The 19,957-nt window shown below is 40.8% G+C and overlaps 1 protein-coding gene across 1 annotated transcript in view; it reads left to right on the top strand.

The window, feature by feature from the left end:
• TBPL2 (TATA-box binding protein like 2) overlaps nucleotides 1-19,055 on the top strand; it is a 42,035-nt gene extending 22,980 nt beyond the window's left edge. Inside the window, exons 7-8 of the mRNA XM_069597517.1 lie at nucleotides 5,942-6,036; nucleotides 18,979-19,055. Of these exons, the coding sequence (XP_069453618.1) occupies nucleotides 5,942-6,036; nucleotides 18,979-19,055 (172 nt within the window). The remainder of the gene's footprint in view (nucleotides 1-5,941; nucleotides 6,037-18,978) is intronic.
• Nucleotides 19,056-19,957: the final 902 nt, after the last annotated feature.

The following is a 19,957-nucleotide window of genomic DNA, read 5'->3' as shown; positions in this document are numbered from 1 at the left end:
CAAAGACAATAATGAAATGTAACTATGAAGGTGTAACTGCGAAGGTGAACACCTCTTGGCGTGTTTTGGTAGCATCAATTAGGATACTTAATGTAACTGGGGAAGGGCTGAAGATATGGAAGACTTAAGGGAAATGACACTTAAACTGAGATTTGAATGAGCTGGTTTGGTCCAAGAGATCGGCAGCTGTTTGTTGTTTTCAATCTTCATGAAATGTTCTCCATCTCTAACCAAAACCTCTTTTCTTTCTGTCTCAGCCTTCTTTTGAAATGAAGTAGAGAGTAAATAAAATGAAGTAAATCTCTAGTTGGGAGTTCATCATGCTAGTACCTTAAAATCATGGTTCTGAAGCCAAAGACAGTTCACCATGATTTACATACTAAAGACTTTTTTTTGTATATATATGTATGTATCTGGTTTTTATTGAGGTACAGTTGATTTACAATATTAGTTTCAGATGTACCACATAGTGATTCAAATTTTTATAGATTATACATTTAATATTATTATAAAAATACTGGCTATATTCCCTGTAGTGTGTAATATATCCATGTAGCTTATTTCTTTTTACATTATAGCAATTGGCACCTCTCAATCCCTTCTTACTTCTTCTCCCTTCCCTCTCTCCCCACTGGTAACCAATAGTTCATACTCTGTATCTGTGATTCTGTTTTTTTTGTTACATTCACTAGTTTGATGTATTTTGTAGATTCCACATATAAATGACATCATACAGTATTTGTCTTTGACTTATTTCACTTAGCATAATACCCTCCAAGTCCATACACGTTGTTGCAAATGGCAAAATTTTATTCATTTTTGTGGCTGGGTAGTATTCCACTGTGTATATATATCACATCATCTTTATCCATCCATCCGTTGATGGACACTTAACATTGATGCCATATCTTGCCTATTGTAAGTAATGCTGCTGTGAACTTTGGGGTGTGTGTATCTTTCTGAATGTTTTTTATTTTCTTTAGATATATACCCAGGAGTGGAACTGCTGAATCATATGGTAGTTTTATTTCTAATTTTTTAGAACGTATTTATTTATTTGACTGCATTGGGCACAAAAGGAAGAAAGGAACAGAAAAGCCCTACAAAAATTGTGGCATGCAGGCTCTTCTCTGCATCACTTGGGATCTCTCATGCAGCCCATGGACTCTCGAGTTGTACCATTTGGCCTCAGTAGTTGCTGCTCACTGGTTTAATTGCTCTGCACCATGTAGGACCTTAGTTCCCTGACTGGAGATCAAACCCTTTTCCCCTGCATTGCAAGACAGATATTTAACCACTGAACCACCAGGAAAGTCCCCAGTCAATTTATGATTTAAGGTAATTATTGATATGTATGTTCTTACTGGGGCTTCCCTGGTGGCTCAGATGGTAAAGAGTCTGCCTGCAATGCAGGAGTTCAATCCCTGGATTAGGGAAATCCCCTGGAGAAGGACATGGAAACCGACTCCAGTATTCTTGCTTGCAAAATCCCATGGTTGGAGGAGCCTGATACGTTACAGTCCATGGGGTTGCAAAGAGTTGGACACACCTGAGCAACTTCACTTTCACTTTCATGTTCTTACTGCCATTTTGTTAATTTATTGGGAGTTATTTTTGTAGGTCTTTTCTGTTCCTTTCTTCCTTTTGTTCTCTTCCCTTCTGATTTGATGACTATCCTTAAGGTTATGTTTGGATTTCTTTCTCTCTTTTTTTTAAATTTTATTTTTAGCTGTGCTGGGTCTTCATTACTATGTGCAGGCTTTATGTAGTTGTGACAATCTGGAAGCTATTCTCTAGTTGCCATGTGCATGCTTCTCATTGCCGTGGCTTCTGTTGTTGCAGAGCAGCGGTTCTAGGGCACGAGTTCAGTAGTCATGGTACACGGGCTTAGTTGCTCAAGGCCTGTGGGAACATCCCAGACCAGGGGTCAAACCTGTGTTCCTTGCATTAGCAGGCAGATTCCCAGCCACTGGACCACCAGGAAAGTCCTTTCTCTTTGTGTGTATGTATTATTAGATTGTTGGTCTGTGGTTACCATAAATGAAGTTTTTATATAGCAATCTGTCTGTGTGTGTGTGTGTATACACATAATTAAGTGGTTGATCTCTTAAGTTCAAAGGCATTTTAAGAACCCTGAATATTTACTCCCCCCCATGATTACTGTTTTTGACGTCATTCTTTTTCTTTTTTGAATTCCCTAATTGCTGATTGTAGATATAGATGATTTCACTACTTTTGTCTTTCAACTTTCCTGCTAGCTTTGTTATTTACTACCTTTACTGTGCATTGTTGGCCTTTACCTGAGCTTTTTCCTTCTCTAATTTTCACGTTTCTAGTTGTGGCTTTTTCTTTTTCTCTTAGAGGGGTCCCTTTAACATTTTTTTTTTTAACGTTGTTTTGGTGGTGCTGATTTCTCAGCTTTTGCTTGTCTGTACAATTTTTGCTCTGTCCATCAAATCTGAATGACAGCCTTGCTTGGTAGTGTATTCTTGGTTGTAGGTTTTTCCCTTTCATCATTTTGAATACATTGTGCAAATCCCTTCTGGCCTTCAGGGTTTCTGCTGAAAAGTCAGCTGTGATAGCCTTACCATAGTTCCCTTGTATGTAACTTGCTGGTTTTCCCTTGCTGCCTTTGATAGTCTGTCTTTATCTTTAATTTTTTCCATCTTAATTACAATGTGTCCTGGTGAAGTCCTCCTTGGGTGGATGCTGTTTGGAGCTCTCTGTGCCTCCTGGACCTGGATGTGTGCTTCCTTTCCCAGGTTAGGGACATTTCCAGGTATTTACATACCAAAGACTTTTATTTGCTCTTTTCCCTTTTAGTGTCTTCAGATTTGGTTGGAAAATCAAATGAAAACATTTCTTCTCTGCCCTTAGTCTTCACTCTCTTGGCTGGAACTTCATAGTTCCCATAGAAGTTTTTCAGGGCTCCAGCTAGTACCATTGTCTCCACAGTGTCCGGAAGTGGCTTGTGGGCAGAAGTCCTGACAGGCTTTCTGCAGGAAAATAGAGTGATGTCCCAGGAAGACATGTCTACACGTAACGACCTCCATATACTTCAGATGGGTACCCTCACCACCGTCATGCATCTTTCTGGTGCCAGTAAGAGGTCATAGCCACTGCAGAATGGAATGAAGTTTTTCTGTGTATCTGGATCCACTCTTTAAGAGCAAAAACTTTTTTTTTTCTGCTGCACCACTGCGCTGGATCATGGAAAAAGCAAGAGAGTTCCAGAAAAACATCTATTTCTGCTTTATTGACCATGCCAAAGCCTTTGACTGTGTGGATCACAATAAACTGGAAAATTCTGAAAGAGATGGGAATACCAGACCACCTGACCTGCCTCTTAAGAAATCTGTATGCAGGTCAGGAAGCAACAGTTAAACTGGACTTGGAACAACAGACTGGTTCCAAATAGGAAAAGGAGTGCGTCAAGGCTATATATAGACACCCTGCTTATTTAACTTCTATGCAGAGTACATCATGAGAAACGCTGGACTGGAAGAAACACAAGCTGGAATCAAGATTGCCAAGAGAAATATCAATAACCTCAGATACGCAGATGACACCACCCTTATGGCAGAAAGTGAAGAGGAGCTAAAAAGCCTCTTGATGAAAGTGAAAGAGGAGAGCAAAAAAGTTGGCCTAAAGCTCAACATTCAGAAAACGAAGATCATGGCATCTGGTCCCATCATTTCATGGGAAATAGATGGGGAAACAGGAGAAACAGTGTCAGACTTAATTTTTTTGGGCTCCAAAATCACTGCAGATGGTGATTGCAGCCATGAAATTAAAAGACGCTTACTCCTTGGAAGAAAAGTTATGACCAATCTAGATAGCATATTCAAAAGCAGAGACATTACTTTGCCGACTAAGGTCCATCTAGTCAAGGCTATGGTTTCTCCAGTGGTCATGTATGGATGTGAGAGTTGGACTGTGAAGAAGGCTGAGTGCCAAAGAATTGCTGCCTTTGAACTGTGGTGTTGGAGAAGACTCTTGAAAGTCCCTTGGACTGCAAGGAGATCCAACCAGTCCATTCTGAAGGAGATCAGCCCTGGGATTTCTTTGGAAGGAATGGTGCTAAAACTGAAACTCCAGTACTGAACTGAACACAGCTTGAGGGATCTTATTTCCCCAACCAGGAATTGAACCTGTGCCCTCAGTAGTGAAAGTGCAGAGTCCTAACCACTGGACCACTAGGAAATTCCCCATGTATATTATAGTGTTCAATTTCCTAGATTTTTTCTTTCTTTTCTATCCCCATTAGCCATTGTTTTGAGAATAGTTTTATTTCATCAACATCCTCTTAACTACTGACATCTTTCTTGTAGGCTCCTCAAGCCTTTCTAGGAAGGAGTGAGATACTATTTATAGGAGCAAATTCTGAATTTGTAAAACTTGATATGATTTAGTATACAGTATCTGTCCAAAGTATTCTAGTAATGTTTTTAGGTTCTATCTGCTAAAAATGTTAACTTTCAGTTCAGTTCAGTTGCTCAGTCGTGTCTGACTCTTTGCGACCCCATGAATCCTAGCACGCCAGGCCTCCCTGTCCATCACCATCTCCCGGAATTCACTAAGGCTCATGTCCATCGAGTCCGTGATGCCATCCAGCCATCTCATCCTCAGTCATCCCCTTGTTTTCCTGCCCCTAATCCCTCCCAGCATCAGAGTTTTTTCCAATGAGTCAACTGTTCGCGTGAGGTGGCCAAAGTACTGGAGTTTCAGCTTTAGCATCATTCCTTCCAAAGAAATCCCAGGGCTGATCTCCTTCAGAATGGACTGGTTGGATCTCCTTGCAGTCCAAGGGACTCAAGACTCTTCTCCAACACCACAGTTCAAAGGCAGCAATTCTTTGGCACTCAGCCTTCTTCACAGTCCAACTCTCACATCCATACATGACCACAGGAAAAACAATAGCCTTGACTAGATGGACCTTAGTCGGCAAAGTAATGTCTCTGCTTTTGAATATGCTATCTAGGTTGGTCATAATTTTTCTTCCAAGGAGTAAGCGTCTTTTAATTTCATGGCTGCAATCACCATCTGCAGTGATTTTGGAGCCCAAAAAAATTAAGTCTGACACTGTTTCCACTGTTTCCCCATCTATTTCCCATGAAGTGATGGGACCAGATGCCATGATCTTCGTTTTCTGAACGTTGAGCTTTAAACCAACTTTTTCGCTCTCCTCTTTCACTTTCATCAAGAGGCTTTTTAGCTCCTCTTCACTTTCTGCCATAAGGGTGGTGTCATCTGCATATCTGAGGTGATTGATATTTCTCCCGGCAATCTTGATTCCAGCTTGTGTTTCTTCCAGTCCAGCGTTTCTCATGATGTACTCTGCATATAAGTTAAATAAGCCGGGTGACAATATACAGCCTTGACATACTCCTTTTGCTATTTGGAACCAGTCTGTTGTTCCAAGTCCAGTTCTAACTGTTGCTTCCTGACCTGCATATAGGTTTCTCAAGAGGCAGGTCAGGTGGTCTGGTATTCCCATCTCTTTCAGAATTTTCCACAGTTGATTGTGATCCACACAGTCAAAGGCTTTAGCAGTTTATAAATATATCCATAATGTGCTCATTGTGGAACTTGGAAATTTTTGAAAATGTGTTTATGTATTGCTATTGATAGACTTTTTTTGAAAGATAGAGAACATTTAACTAAGATGATCTTAATATATTAAATATGATGCTGTAAATTTCCTTAATTTCTAAAAGCTTAGGATGTCTGGACTTGGAAAAATATTATGACTAAAAATGAATTCTGTCACTGACTGCCACAGAAATTACCTAGGACAACCAAGACTACTTTTGTCAAGATGGCCAAAAGGTTTTTGGTAAAATGGCTTTTGAAAACTGCTTTTGTGTGCTGGATCTCAAATATTATGAGAAAGTAGTTGAACAGTGCTATTTTTAAAATTCTTTCTTTTATATCTTAACAGTTATGAACCTGAACTGTTTCCTGGCCTTATTTATAGAATGGTGAAACCACGAATTGTGTTGCTTATCTTTGTATCTGGAAAAGTTGTGTTGACAGGTAAGTTCTAAGATTCTGACTTTCTTAAAATTCAACAGCTTTGTGTATGCTTTGCTTATGCTTTGTTTTATCTTTTAAATAACTTTATTCACTGTCATACAGCAATTCTTGGTATTATAGAATACCCAGAAAAAAATGAAAAGCAAAATGAAAGATAACATCATACGTTGGTCCCTATAGTTAAACAACATAACTTTTTGCATGTTTTTATGTCATTTTGATATATATAAAATGAATATGTTATGTGTCTATGTGTCCGTTCAGTTGCTCAGTTGTGTCCAGCTCTCAGTCGTGACCCCATGAACTGTAGCCCACCAGGCTTCTCTGTCCATGGAATTTTCTAGGCAAGAATACTGAAGTTTATAGCTATTTCCTACTCCAGAGATACTCATCTTTACATCCTATCTTTTTAATAACTATTATAACATATGTAGCTTAAGTCACTGTTACAAATTCTTAATGAAGACTTTCAATGTCTGAACAATGTTCCTACAAAGGGGTCAACAAATCTTTTTCTGCAAAGAGCTAAATACTAAATGTTTTAGGTTTTGTGGGCAGTAGAGTCTCTGTCACAACTGAGCCTTGTTTTATTGTGAAAGTAGCTGTGAACACCACTTAAGAAAAAAGCTCTGAAGTGTGAATTTAATGTAATTCATTTAATTTACACATATCAACTAATTTTCTTCTTTTCTCCCCCCAAACATTTCAGTATAAAAATCATTCTCAGCTCACAGGCTATATAGAATCAGGTAGCAGACTAGGTTTGACCAGCACACCTAAGTTTCCCAACCTCTGTTCTAACATGTTACTGCATCAGACTGATTCTCCCATTGTCAGGTTATGCTTTTTCTTTGTTTGGTACTTATTAATGGGACAAAAGTTTGGCTATTTTTATGTGTAGAGAGTCATTTATTACTGTAAATGCTCAGAAGTGAAGTTGCTCAGTCATGTCTGACTCTTTGCAACCCCATGGACTGTAGCCTACCAGGCTCTGGGTCCATGGGATTTTCCAGGCAAGAGTACTGGAGTGGGCTGCCATTTCCTTCTCCAGGGGATCTTCCCAACTCAGGGATTAAACCCGAGTCTCCCATTGCAGACAGACGCTTTACCGTCTGAGCCACTAGGGAAGACCTATGCTCAGAAGGGGAATATTTCTCTAAAGACAGACCATTTTAAAGCTTCCTAGTACAAATTATTTTATGAAATTGTTTTGAAAAGGGTTATACAATGCAGTTTTTCTATAGCATACGTTGCTGCCAGCAATGTATCTGAGTATCTTTTACAAACTGTCAGCAACATTCAAAACAATAATTTACAGAAGAAAACTCTAACTGTGCAAGTGAAAGGGATCCCACTGGTCATCAGAAATAGAAATTGATTGCTTTTCAGCATAGTAAATAGCATTTCATCTTTTTAAAATAGCGTGTATGTAACTTACTGCTTTTTGTCTACTTTTCCCCCTCTAAGGGTTTGTATGAGTTCACCGTAGTATTGAAAATAATTACTCTCCGTTTTATTTGTGATTTTGTCCAGTTTGACTTATTTTTACATAAAGGTTTTTTAAATTCTTGAGGTAAATGGTTGAGGCTCTTTGCCACACCACTCTACTGAAGTGTGCTGGTTTTGCCTTATTTTGTCTGACTTTATACACAGTTTACTCTCTGGGACCAGTATGAATTCCCGGTTCATATGGCATGAGCCAAATTGACTATTCCCCACCCCCAAATAGCTGGCCAGCCAACCTAAAACTATATATCCTTCATTATTAATTTCTGATGACTTCTTTTTGGCCTTTATTTTAAAATGTGGGTCTGGTCTCCAGTTCCACCTTTGCTCCTGAATTATACTATGATAATCCTACTGTATTTTTACTATATTGTGGTTAATCCTGCTGCTGCTGCTAAGTCACTTCAGTTGTGTCCGACTCTGTGTGACCCCATAGGCAGCAGCCCACCAGGCTCCCCCATCCCTGGGATTCTCCAGGCAAGAACACTGGAGTGGGTTGCCATTTCCTTCTCCAATGCATGATAGTGAAAAGTGAAAGTGAAGTAGCTCAGTCGTGTCCGACTCTTTGCGACCCCATGGACCGCGGCCTACCAGACTCCTCTTTCCATGGGATTTTCCAGGCAAGAGTGCTGGAGTGGGGTGCTATCGCCTTCTCCGGTGTTAATCCTAGTGAGCTCTATATCTGATAGGCTAGTTTCCCGTTGTTGCTTCTCTTGTATTAGTTCCCCTCAAATATTTATTCTTCCAAATAAACTTTAAAATTTAGTAATATCTTGCCTCATCTAAAGCCAGTTGAGATTTCTGCATTAGCTGAATTAGTTTGAGAAACATCGATAAAGTTATTACTCAGCATCCAAAAACATGGAGTGTCTGTTATTAAATCTTTAGAACGCCCAGTAAGTGTTACAGTTTTTCTTTCAGAAATAATGTGTCTTCCAAATGGGGAAAGCTTGTTTAGAATTCAAGAACCTTTTGAATACAACAATGCAACAATTGCTCAGATGCAACCAGTTTAGTGTCTGGAATAATTAAGACATCCTAGTAATTGACAATGGCACCCCACTCCAGTACTCTTGCCTGGAAAATCCGATGGGCAGAGGAGCCTGGTAGGCTGCAGTCCATGGGGTCGCAAAGAGTCGGACACGACTGAGTGACTTCGTTTTCACTTTTCACTTTCATGCATTGGAGAAGGAAATGGCAACCCACTCCAGTGTTCTTGCCTGGAGAATCCCAGGGATGGGGGAGCCTGGTGGGCTGCCGTCTATGGGGTCACACAGAGTCGGACACAACTGACGTGACTTAGCAGCAGCAGTAATTGACAGTTTCCCTCTATATGTCCTGAAGAAAGGGGATAAAGCCTGCCAAGTACATTGAATAGTGTAGATACTGCAGGGAAATACATGCCCTCCTCCAGGGAAAAAAATATTTTAAGACCTTTGAATGGATGTTTTCATCTATGTGTTATGTATCGTTAGGAATCTATCTTCTTTACAAGTACAAATTGCTAAGTACAGGCTAAGTTCCTATTATAGGTATACAAGAACAAGTTTCTTTAAATATCCATAATTCAGACCAACTTTCTTAGTTATCCCAAATAAAAAGGAAAAAGATATACTTTCATGTGCACATTTGCCAGTGAAGTCGCTCAGTCGTGTCCGACTCTTTGCGACCCCGTGGACTGTAGCCTACCAGTCTTCTCCCTCCATGGGATTCCCCAGGCAAGAATACTGGAATGGGTTGCCATTTCCTTCTCCAGGGGATCTTCCCGACCCAGGGATTGAACCCAGGTCTCCTGCATCGCAGGCAGACACTTTAACCTCTGAGCCACCAGGGAAAAGTTTCAAATGACAAAAGTAAAGGAATGTCAACACAGGGTACTGAAGACTATACAATACGCTTCCCTGAAAATTTGTCAATGTGTTCAGCTCAAAGAACAGGCATAGCTAGTTGTAAAACTGTCTTACTCCCTTGAGGTGCCAAAGCTGCAATCAGCAGGTCCAAAGCTACAACTGAATGAATGAATAGTTAAATGAGCTGAGAACAAAGAGGACCTACTTTCCTATTTTGTCCTTCATCATGGTCCCAGAGAGCAAACAGCAAAGGGACCTTAACACAACTTTTTCAAGTCTGTGCTGCTTTTTTTTTCTACGGCTAATATGACATTTAGGACCCATGCTTTCTCTCAGACCATGGTAAAATGAATCGTCTAGCTAGGATCTGCTGGAACAATATACAGTGACGGCGTATATGTCAATTTTCACTTCCAAGATGAGACATAATAAAGCCATGTTAGGTACTCATATACCAGGCATTATGATAAGTAAGGGCTTTTATGTGGATTCTAGTTAACTCTGTGGGCTTCCCTGGAGGCTCAGTGGTAAAGAATTCGCCTGCAATGCAGGGGATGCAGGTTCAATCCCAGGGTTGGGAAGATACCCAGGAGAAGGAAATGGCAACCCACTCTAGTATTCTTGCTTGGGAAATCCCATGAACAGAGGTGCCTGGCGGGCGAACAGTCCATGTGGCTGCAAAAGAGTCAGACATGATTTAGTGACCAGACAACAACAGTTAATTCTGTGAGGTTGTGTTTAATATCTCAGTCTCCTCACCTGTAAAATGAGGACAACGGAGAGCTTAAGTAACATTAACAATGTCAAACAGCTGTTCATGCTGCACATACCTGGCTTCAGAACCCACCATCTTCATGTACGTACACTATCCCCCAGCTCTTTAGATGTCTATGAATACACCTGTGTGGTCTTTTGGACACTTTCCTCCTAATACTCCTTGTCACCTAAGGAATGGCAAATACTCTTAGTGGTGAGAGGCAGCAGGTGTGGTGGCTAAGAGGCTAAGCTCTGGAAGCCAGTCATCTAGTTTTAATCCAAGCTTTAGCATCTATTGGCTACATTGACCTTGGGTGAGTTTGCACTCCACCTTGATTTCTACATATGTAAAAGGCAGGTGCCCATAGAAACTACCTGCTAAGTGTAATGAGGCTTAAAAACAAGACCTGACAGATGGTAAACACAATATAGTGTTAGTTGTTATTACCTCTGTGAAAGCCCACTCTTCTTGTGTTTTCCCCAGCACTGAAAAAGATGAGCTGTTGCTCTCATGTCTTGCCCAGATGATAGGAATATGAAGTTTAAAGAGGCTTTAGTAAAATGCTTTTTACACTTATTTCCTTCTGGCATAAAGGATGCAGAATCTGGGTCTTTGTTATGGAGGGTCACTCTCAATCAGCTGGTTGTCAGTGGTTCTTGGAAATGACTTGGTCAGAGGACACCATAAAAATGGCAAGACTTAATAGTGAGTGAGCCAGACAGAGAACAGGATGTCTCTGTTGACCATTTCTGGTAATTTACCACTAAGAGTGACTCAGCATATACTGCAAAATGTATACCTTGAGAGGTTAAAGACTATTTTTCCCCCAATTTATAACACTTTCATTTATGTGTATACACATATGGTATCCCTTGGAAAAATAAGATGTGTACTTGTGACTTGGTGTAAGAATAGAGTTAGAAAATCCAGGTAGTCCTGGGAAGAGATATTGGGGCTGGCTAAAGGAGATCAGTCCTGGGTATTCTTTGGAAGGAATGATGCTAAAGCTGAAACTCCAGTACTTTGGTCACCTCATGCGAAGAGTTGACATTGGAAAAGACTCTGATGCTGGGAGGGATTGGGGGCAGGAGGAGAAGGGGACGGCAGAGGATGAGATGGCTGGATGGCATCACGGACTCGATGGACATGAGTTTGGGTGAACTTCAGGAGCTGGTGATGGAGAGGGAGGCCTGGCGTGCTGCGATTCATGGGGTCGCAAAGAGTCGGACACGACTGAGCGGCTGAACTGAAGAGGTAGGGAGGGCTCCCCAGGTGGTGCTAGTGATAAAGAACCCACCTGCCAATGCAGGAAACATAAGAGACGTGGGTTCCATCCCTGGGTGGGGAAGATTCCTCTGGTGGAGGACATGACAACCCACCCCAGTGTTCTGGCTTGGAAATTTCTTGGACAGAGGAGCCTGGTGGGCTACAATTCATAGGGTCAAAGAGTCGGACATGACTGAAGCGAATTAGCACGCATGCATGCATGCAAGGGGGTATGGATGAGCTTGCAAACTCTGTTGTTAGATGATAGATATTTAATAAACTTCGGATGCCTACAAGGTACATATACTGTTTAAGGTGCTCAGGATGCGAAAGCAAATACAATGCACTCCTTATCCAGCAGAAATCCAGCCCTGGTGAAGGACACAGACAAATTACATGATACTGATTCTCACAGAACCAAATGATAAGCCATGAGTGCGTGAACCAGCCATCCCAGCATCCCTAATCCTGAAGTACATTCTTTTAGGACAGGAAAAATGGCTGAACTCTTGTTAAATGTTACCATTTGAAAAGGACTTTTTGCAAAAACTTGTTCACGCAATCCTCATAGTCACCCTATGAGAAGACTGTTGTCCTTGTTTATAGGTGAGGAAATAGAAGCTCAGAAGTTAAACAATCTGCCTGTGGTTTCAAACTTAGTGGGAGTGCTTGCATTTGAGCCCATGTGGTTTGATCTCAAGCCAGTAGCCACTGCTTTCTTCAGTGCACTAGCCACAGAATTTCTATCTCATTTACCACAGTTAGCAAAGGTGTTTATCCCCCAAATTGGTGTCATCATAACTTGAAGGAATGATCTGGTGAAAGTGAAAGTTGCTCAGTCATGTCTGACTCTTTCCAACCCCATGGACTGTAGCCTGCCAGGCTCCTCTGTCCATAGAATTCTCTAGGCAAGAATACTGGAGTAGGTAGCTATTCCCTTCTCTAGGGGATCTTCCCAATCCATGGATCAAACCCAGGTATCCCACATTGCAGGTGAATTCTTTACTGTCTGAGCCACCAGGGAAGTCCAAAAATACTGGAGTGGATAGCTGTTCCTTCTCCAGGGGATCTTCCCAACCCAGGAATAAAAGCAGGATCTCCTTCATTGCTGGAGATGGAAGTAAAGTCTGATGCTGTAAAAAACAATATTGCATAGGAACCTGGAATGTTAGGTCCATGAATCAAGGTAAATTGGAAGTGGTCAAACAGAAGATGGCAAGAGTGAACATCGACATTTTAGGAATCAGTGAACTAAAATAGACTGGCATGGCCAAATTTAACTCAGATGACCATTATATCTACTACTGTGGGCAAGAATCCCTTAGAAAAAATGAAGTAGCCCTCATAGTCAACGAAAGAGTCCAAAATGCAGTTCTTGGGCGTAAGCTCAAAAACAACAAAATGATCTATGTTCATTTCCAAGGCAAACCATTCAATATCATGGTAATCCAAGTCTATGCCCTGACCTATAATGCTGAAGAAGCTGAAGTTGAATGGTTCTATGAAGACCTACACGACCTTCTAGAACTAACACCCAAAAGAGATGTCCTTTTCATCATAGGGGACTGGAATGCAAAAGTAGGAAGTCAAGAGATACCTGCAGTAACAGGCAAGTTTGGCCTTGGGTTACAAAAAGAAGCAGGGCAAAGGCTAACAGTTTTGCCAAGAGAATCCACTGGTCATAGCAAACACTCTCTTCCAACAACACAAGAGAAGATTCTACACATGGACATCACGAGATGGCCAACACCGAAATCAGATTGATTATATTCTTTGCAGCCAAAGATGGAGAAGCTCTACACAGTTGGCAAAAACAAGAGGAGGAGCTGACTGTGGCTCAGATCATGAACTCCTTATTGCCAAATTCAGACTTAAATTGAAGAAATTAAGGAAAACCACTAGACCATTCAGGTATGACCTAAATGAAATCCCTTACAATTATACAATGGAAGTGACAAATAGATCCAAGGGATTCAATCTGATAGAGTGCCTAAAGAACTACAGATGGAGGTTCATGACACTGTACAGGAGGCAGGGATCAAGACCATCCCCAAGAAAAAGAAATGCAAAAAGGCAAAATTGTTGTCTGACAAGGCCTTAGAAATAGCTGAAAAAAAAGAGAAGAGAAAGACAAGGAGAAAAGGAAAGATATACCCATTTGAATCCAGCATTCCAAAGAATAGCAAGGAGAGATAAGAAAGCCTTCCTCAGTGATCAGTGTAAAGAAATAAAGGAAAACAATAGAATGGGAGTGACTAGAGATCTCTTCAAGAAAATTAGAGATACCAAGGGAACATTTCATGCAAAGATGAGCACAATAAAGGACAGAAATGGTAGAGACCTAACAGAAGCAGAAGATATTAAGAAGAGGTGGCAAGAATACACAGAAAAACTGTACAAAAAGATCTTCATGACCCAGATAACCACAATGGTGGGATCACCCACCTAGAGCCAGACATCCTGGAATGTGAAGTCCAGTGGGCCTTAGGAAGCGTCACTATAAACAAAGCTAGTGGAGGTGATGGAATTCCAGTTGAGCTATCTCAAACCCTAAAAGATGCTGTGAAAGTGCTGCAGTGAATATGTCAGCAAATTTGGAAAATGCATCAGTGGCCATGGGACTGGAAAAGGTCAGTTTTCATTCCAATCCCAAAGAAAGGCAATGCCAAAAATGTTCAAACTACTGCACAATTGCACACATCTCACACACTAGCAAAGTAATGCTGAAAATTCTCCAAGCCAGGCTTCAACAGTATGTGAACCATGAACTTCCAGATGTTCAAGCTGGATTTAGAAAAGGCAGAGGAACGAGAGATCAAATTGCCAACATCTGTTGGATCATTAAGAAAGCAAGAGAGTTCCAGAAAAACATCTACCTCTGCTTTTTGACTATACCAAAGCCTTTGACTGTGTGGATCACAACAAACTGTGGAAAATTCTTCAAGAGATGGGAATACCAGACAACCTTGCCTGCCTCCTGAGAAATCTGTATTCGGTCAAGAAGAAACAGAACTGGATATGGAACAACAGACTGGTTCCAAATTGGGAAAGGAGCACATCAAGTTTGTATCTTGTCACCCTGCTTATTTAACTTATATGCCAAGTACACCATGTGAAATGTCAGGCTGGATGAAGCACAAGCTGGAATCAAGACTTCCAGGAGAAATATCAATAACCTCAGATACTCAGGTGACACAACCCTTATGACAGAAAACGAAGAAGAATTGAAGATGAAAGTAAAAGAGGAGCCTAAAAAAGCTGGGTAAAAACTCAACATTCAGAAAAGTAAAACCATGGCATCTGGTCCCATCACTTCACGGCAAACAGATGGGGAAACAATGGAAACAGTGAAGACTATTTTGGGGGGGCTCCAAAATCACTGCAGATGGAGACTGCAGTCATGAAATTAAATGACACTTGCTCCTTTGAAGAAAAGTTATGACCAACCTAGACAGCATATTAAAAAGCAGAGACATTACTTTGCCGACCAAGGTCTGTCTGGTCAAAGCTATGGTTTTTCCAGTGGTCATGTATGGATGTGAGAGTTGGACTATAAAGAAAGCTGAACACTGAAGAATTGATGCTTTTGAACTGTGGTGTTAGAAAAGACTCTTGAGAGTCCCTTGGACTGCAAGGAGATCAAACTAGTCCATTCTAAAGGATATCAGTCCTGAATATTCATTGGAAGGACTGATGCTGAAGCTGAATCTCCAATACTTTGGCCACCTGATGCGAAAAACTGACTCATTGGAAAAGACCCTGATGCTGAGAAAGATTGAAGGCAGGAGAAGGGGATGACAGAGGATGAGATGGTTGGAAGGCATCACTGACTCAGTGAACATGAGTTTGAGCAAGCTTCAGGAGTCGGTGATGGACAGGGAAGCCTGGCATGCTGCAGTCAGAAAGAGTCAGACACGAGTGAACTGAACTGAACTGAACTCCTGCATTGCAGGCAGATTATTTACTAGTTGAGCTACCAGGGAAATTGGTGGTCATCATAAACTTGAAGGAAAGATCTGATAGATTTCGCTTAAAAGAGAAGGGTCATATAACCAGAGTCTGGTGCTCTAAATTGAGATGTTTGATTATAGACTGATTATTAATAGGACTGTGGGGCCAATTTGCTGCTGCTGCTGCTAAGTCGCTTCAGTCATGTCCGACTCTGTGCAACCCCATAGACGGCAGCCCACCAGGCTCCGCCATCCCTGGGATTCTCCAGGCAAGAACACTGAAGTGGGTTGCCATTTCCTTCTCCAATGCATGAAAGTGAAAAGTGAAAGTGAAATTGCTCAGTTGTGTCCGACTCTTTGCGACCCCATGGGCTGCAGCCTACCAGGCTCCTCCATCCATGGGATTTTCCAGGCAAGAGTACTGGAGTGGGGTGCCATTGCCTTCTCCGGTGGGGCCAATTTAGGTTCCCTCAAAATTTTTATGCCAATATTTCAATGAGAAAGTATTTCACTAAATTGACCGGGTTCCCTCATTGGGATTTACAATTCCTTGTGATGTTTGTTTGCTCCACCTTCTGTGTACAGGAAGGAACACAGATACGTGAAGTCTTCTCTCAAAGTTGATACTCATGATTCGGGGGATCTTCAACTTCTTGGGCCTTGCTTTCCCACACAGTAAATTTTTAAAAATTGCACTAGACAATTTTCTTAAAGCCTTTCTGTGTCTAAAGTTGTTTTTCTAGGATATAAAAAAAATGATCACTCTCAATGTCTATTCCCTCTTGGGCAATGGGTGTTTTCTACTCTCTAGGGGACACCAGAACCCTATACTATTTGGGGCTTGAATGTAAAGCTCTTGGTATTTCTAAAAATTTTGGGCTGCCCCATGAAGCATGTGGGATCCTAGTTCCCTCACCAGGGATTGAACCTGTGCCCCCTGCATTGGGAGCTTGGAGTCTTAACCACTGGGCCAGGAGGGAAGTCCCTAGGTATTATTTTTAAGTGTTATGAAAAAACTGAAGTACATGGTTACCCAAAATGCTGGACCTGGATATCTGTTAACTCAGATATAAAAAGAAACTTAGTTACAAAAAAAAAGAACTTTAGTTTTTTGCCAGGGGCAGGGTTGGGGGCAGGGGGGGGGAATGAGGTGAATGTGTATCCCTGCTTGCTATGCCTACTGTGCTGCTGTGCTGTGCTTAGTCACTCAGTCACGTCCCACTTTTTGTGACCCCATGGACCTGCCAGGCTCTTCCATCCATGGGGATTCTCCAGGCAAGAATACTGGAGTGGGTTGCCATGCCCTCCTCCAGGGGATCTTCCTAATTTGCTGTCTCCCAGTTAAGGCTGTTCTATTCAAATGTATCCAGCACCTGAAAAAGTCCATCAAAGGAGAGGCAAAGTGTCTTTTTATAGTGATGTTTACTTTTTCCCAAACTAACAGTTTGGCTTCTACAAAACCAGTCTCTTTAGAAACTAAAATTTTTAGTACTATAATTAAAATTTGCTGAGACTTAAGGGACTTTTCCAACCTCAAACGTACCGAGTTTCTATTAACCATTTAATGATTCACCCTCCCACCTCTCTACCAGACATCTTTGAAGGTAGAGGCTCAGAAAGTAAACTCTTTGGCAGTGAATGAGTAACTTTTGCCCTTGCATACCACCACCCCCCCCCCCGCCATTTTAAGCTAATAAGTACTTCATTTTTGATTCTTAACTTTTAATTTATTGAGATGAAATGCAAATAGCGCAAATATAACCATTTAAACGAAAAATTGAGGGACAATTAGTTCATTCAAAATGTTGTGCAACCACCAACTCTAGTGCCAAAAGATTTCCACTATTCCAAAATAAAGTCCTATGTCATGGGCAGTTTTCCCCCCTTTCCTCCCTACCCTAACCCCTGGCAACCACCAGTCTCTAGTCTCTGAATTTACTTATTCTGGAGATAGCATATAAATGGAATCATATAATATGTGACCTTTCATGTCTGACTTCTTTTAACATAATGTTTATGAGGTTTATCCTCATTGTACTTGTATCAGCGCTTTATTCCTTTTTGTGGTGGGATAATACTCCATTGTCAGCAATGAATATGCAGCTACATGCATATTATTTGTCTGAGTACTTATTTTCAATTTGGGGAGTATATTCCCAGGTACCCAGGAGTGAAATTGCTGTGTCATGTGGTAATTCTTCTTTAGCAGCTTTGAGGAACTGCTAAACTATTTTCCATAGTAGCTGAACCATTTTATGTTTCTACCAGCAACGTACGAGGGTTCCAATTTCTCAGTCTCTTTGCCAACACTTGCCATTTTCCACTTTTTAAATTATTCTAGCTCATCCTAGATTCTGAATTCTGATTTCTACCTACTTCTCAAATCTCTTGATTCTCCTTTTGGGAATTCCCTCTCGTTAGTCCCATCCTTAAACCAGATAACTACATCCCACAAGTTATTTCTGCTGTCTTACTTAGCCTTTCTCCTAGCTAAGTTTATAGCTCCCAAGAACAAGTCTTTATCAACTTAGAAAAACTATTTTCCATTTTTCTTAACAGTTTTTAACATGCTTTTCATTAATCTCCTTGCCTCCTGCCCAGCATCAGATAATAGTTCCCTGATGGACTGACAGTTCCACATAAGTACTACATGTCCTTAACCCTTAACATAACATGCCTGCATAGCTTTGAAAGTGGAAGGTAGTTAGTAGGGCTGACTGATAATCTCGCTGAAGGGTGGGCGGTATGTCTAATTCATATTTTTATCCTTTTTAACCCCTAGAGCAGTTGTAATTAAAGACCTCGTGAAACTTAACTCTAAGGGTAACAATGGTAGAGTCTTTCCCTCTAGTAATCCCTTCCCAAATTGAAATTTGAAACTTTAGAACAGTTCCAGTTTGTCTCACTCTGTTAGTTAATATTAGGGAATAAGGATGTTAACTAAAGCTGAGTAGATCAAAGGAAGTCCCTTTTTCTGGTAGCTATTCTGAAGGAGATCAGCCCTGGAATTTCTTTGGAAGAAATGATGCTAAAGCTGAAACTCCAGTACTTTGGCCACCTCATGCGAAGAGTTGACTCATTGGAAAAGCCTCTGATGCTGGGAGAGATTGGGGGCAGGAGGAGAAGGGGACGACAGAGGATGAGATGGCTGGATGGCATCACTGACTCGATGGATGTGAGTCTGAGTGAACTCCAGGAGTTGATGATGGACAGGGAGGCCTGGTGTGCTGCGATTCATGGGGTCCCAAAGAGTCGGACACAACTGAGCAACTGAACTGAAGTGCCCACAGCTGCTGACGAAGGTCATGTTCTGTGGTCATGTCCATGCCACACCAAGAGATAACATTCCATATTTCATACTGTGCCCTAGGAGGCTAAAGATATACTGATGTGCCCACATTACAGAAATACTAGAAAACTCTGCTCTAGGGTATGTTTTTGTGGGGGTATGACTGCGGTCACCAAATTCTTTTGTCTTTACCAGGAATAAAGTACTTTTCAGGTACACCTAAAGTATTGAAGGTAATTGAAAGTGACAATGAAATGTTAGTCTTAAGAAAATTTTAGCATTGCTTTTATATTAAAGATTATGTAAACTTGGATTTCTTTATAGGTGCCAAAAAACGTTCTGACATCTATGAAGCATTTGAAAACATCTATCCTATTCTAAAGGGTTTTAAAAAAGCCTGAACGTATCATTCAACATCTCACAGTGTATTGTTTTGAATATACGCATAAGCCCAGCAACAGAAACAGCTAGACTGTAGATGTCCCATGCACATTTTGACTTTAATTATTAAAGTGTGATTCTGTATGAGTAACCATGCCTAAGAAATTATGCTTTTTTTGAAATGACTATTGTATGTTATTTTTAAAATGGAAAAAGTAACCTGATTTCAGAATTTGAAGAGTTAAGGCCTTGCTAGAATGATATTCTAACATCATTAAAATTTAATGCTTTGTTCTTGTTAAAGACGTAGTACATGAACATGTGTTCTCTAAAAATGCATAACAATATATAGAAATTTAAAATATCTGTATAAAACAGGATAGAAACTGTATATTGTCTTTTTTTTTTTGCCTTTTAAAATATTGAGTAGATGATCCTGGCCAGTAGGTACAGGCCTGTGACGGATCCTGTCAGAATACAAATGAAACATTAAAGTCTGAAAACTTTAAGAAAAATAATTACATATCGTTTTGTTTGAAATGATCAGAGAAAAGTATTTCTCTCCCTAAAAATAAATCTTAAACTTTCAGGAACTATTCAGGTTTGGTATAAAGTCTATTTTGAAAACAGTTTAGGGATTTTGTGCTTTTTTTTGTACCTTCATAACCCTGTGTAATTGTATTAAAATAGATCAAATAAGACTTAAGAGGCTGGAGCAGAGCTCAGCTTCAAAACCCAATTAGCGTGTGGGAATCATGCGCATTTGATGAAGTGGAGATTAACAGGGAGGGGGATGGGCTAATAAGAGTCTTGGACCTTGTTCCCCTGTGGGCGGGGATTGTCTTTCACTGAAATGAGGACAGGGAGGCCTGGCCTGCAGTCCATGGGGTCTCAAAGAGTCGGACACGACTGGTCGAGTGAA

This window comes from Ovis canadensis, chromosome 7, assembly GCF_042477335.2.
Source record: "Ovis canadensis isolate MfBH-ARS-UI-01 breed Bighorn chromosome 7, ARS-UI_OviCan_v2, whole genome shotgun sequence".
NCBI lineage: Eukaryota > Metazoa > Chordata > Mammalia > Artiodactyla > Bovidae > Ovis > Ovis canadensis.
This window is presented reverse-complemented; position numbering and strand designations above follow the sequence as displayed.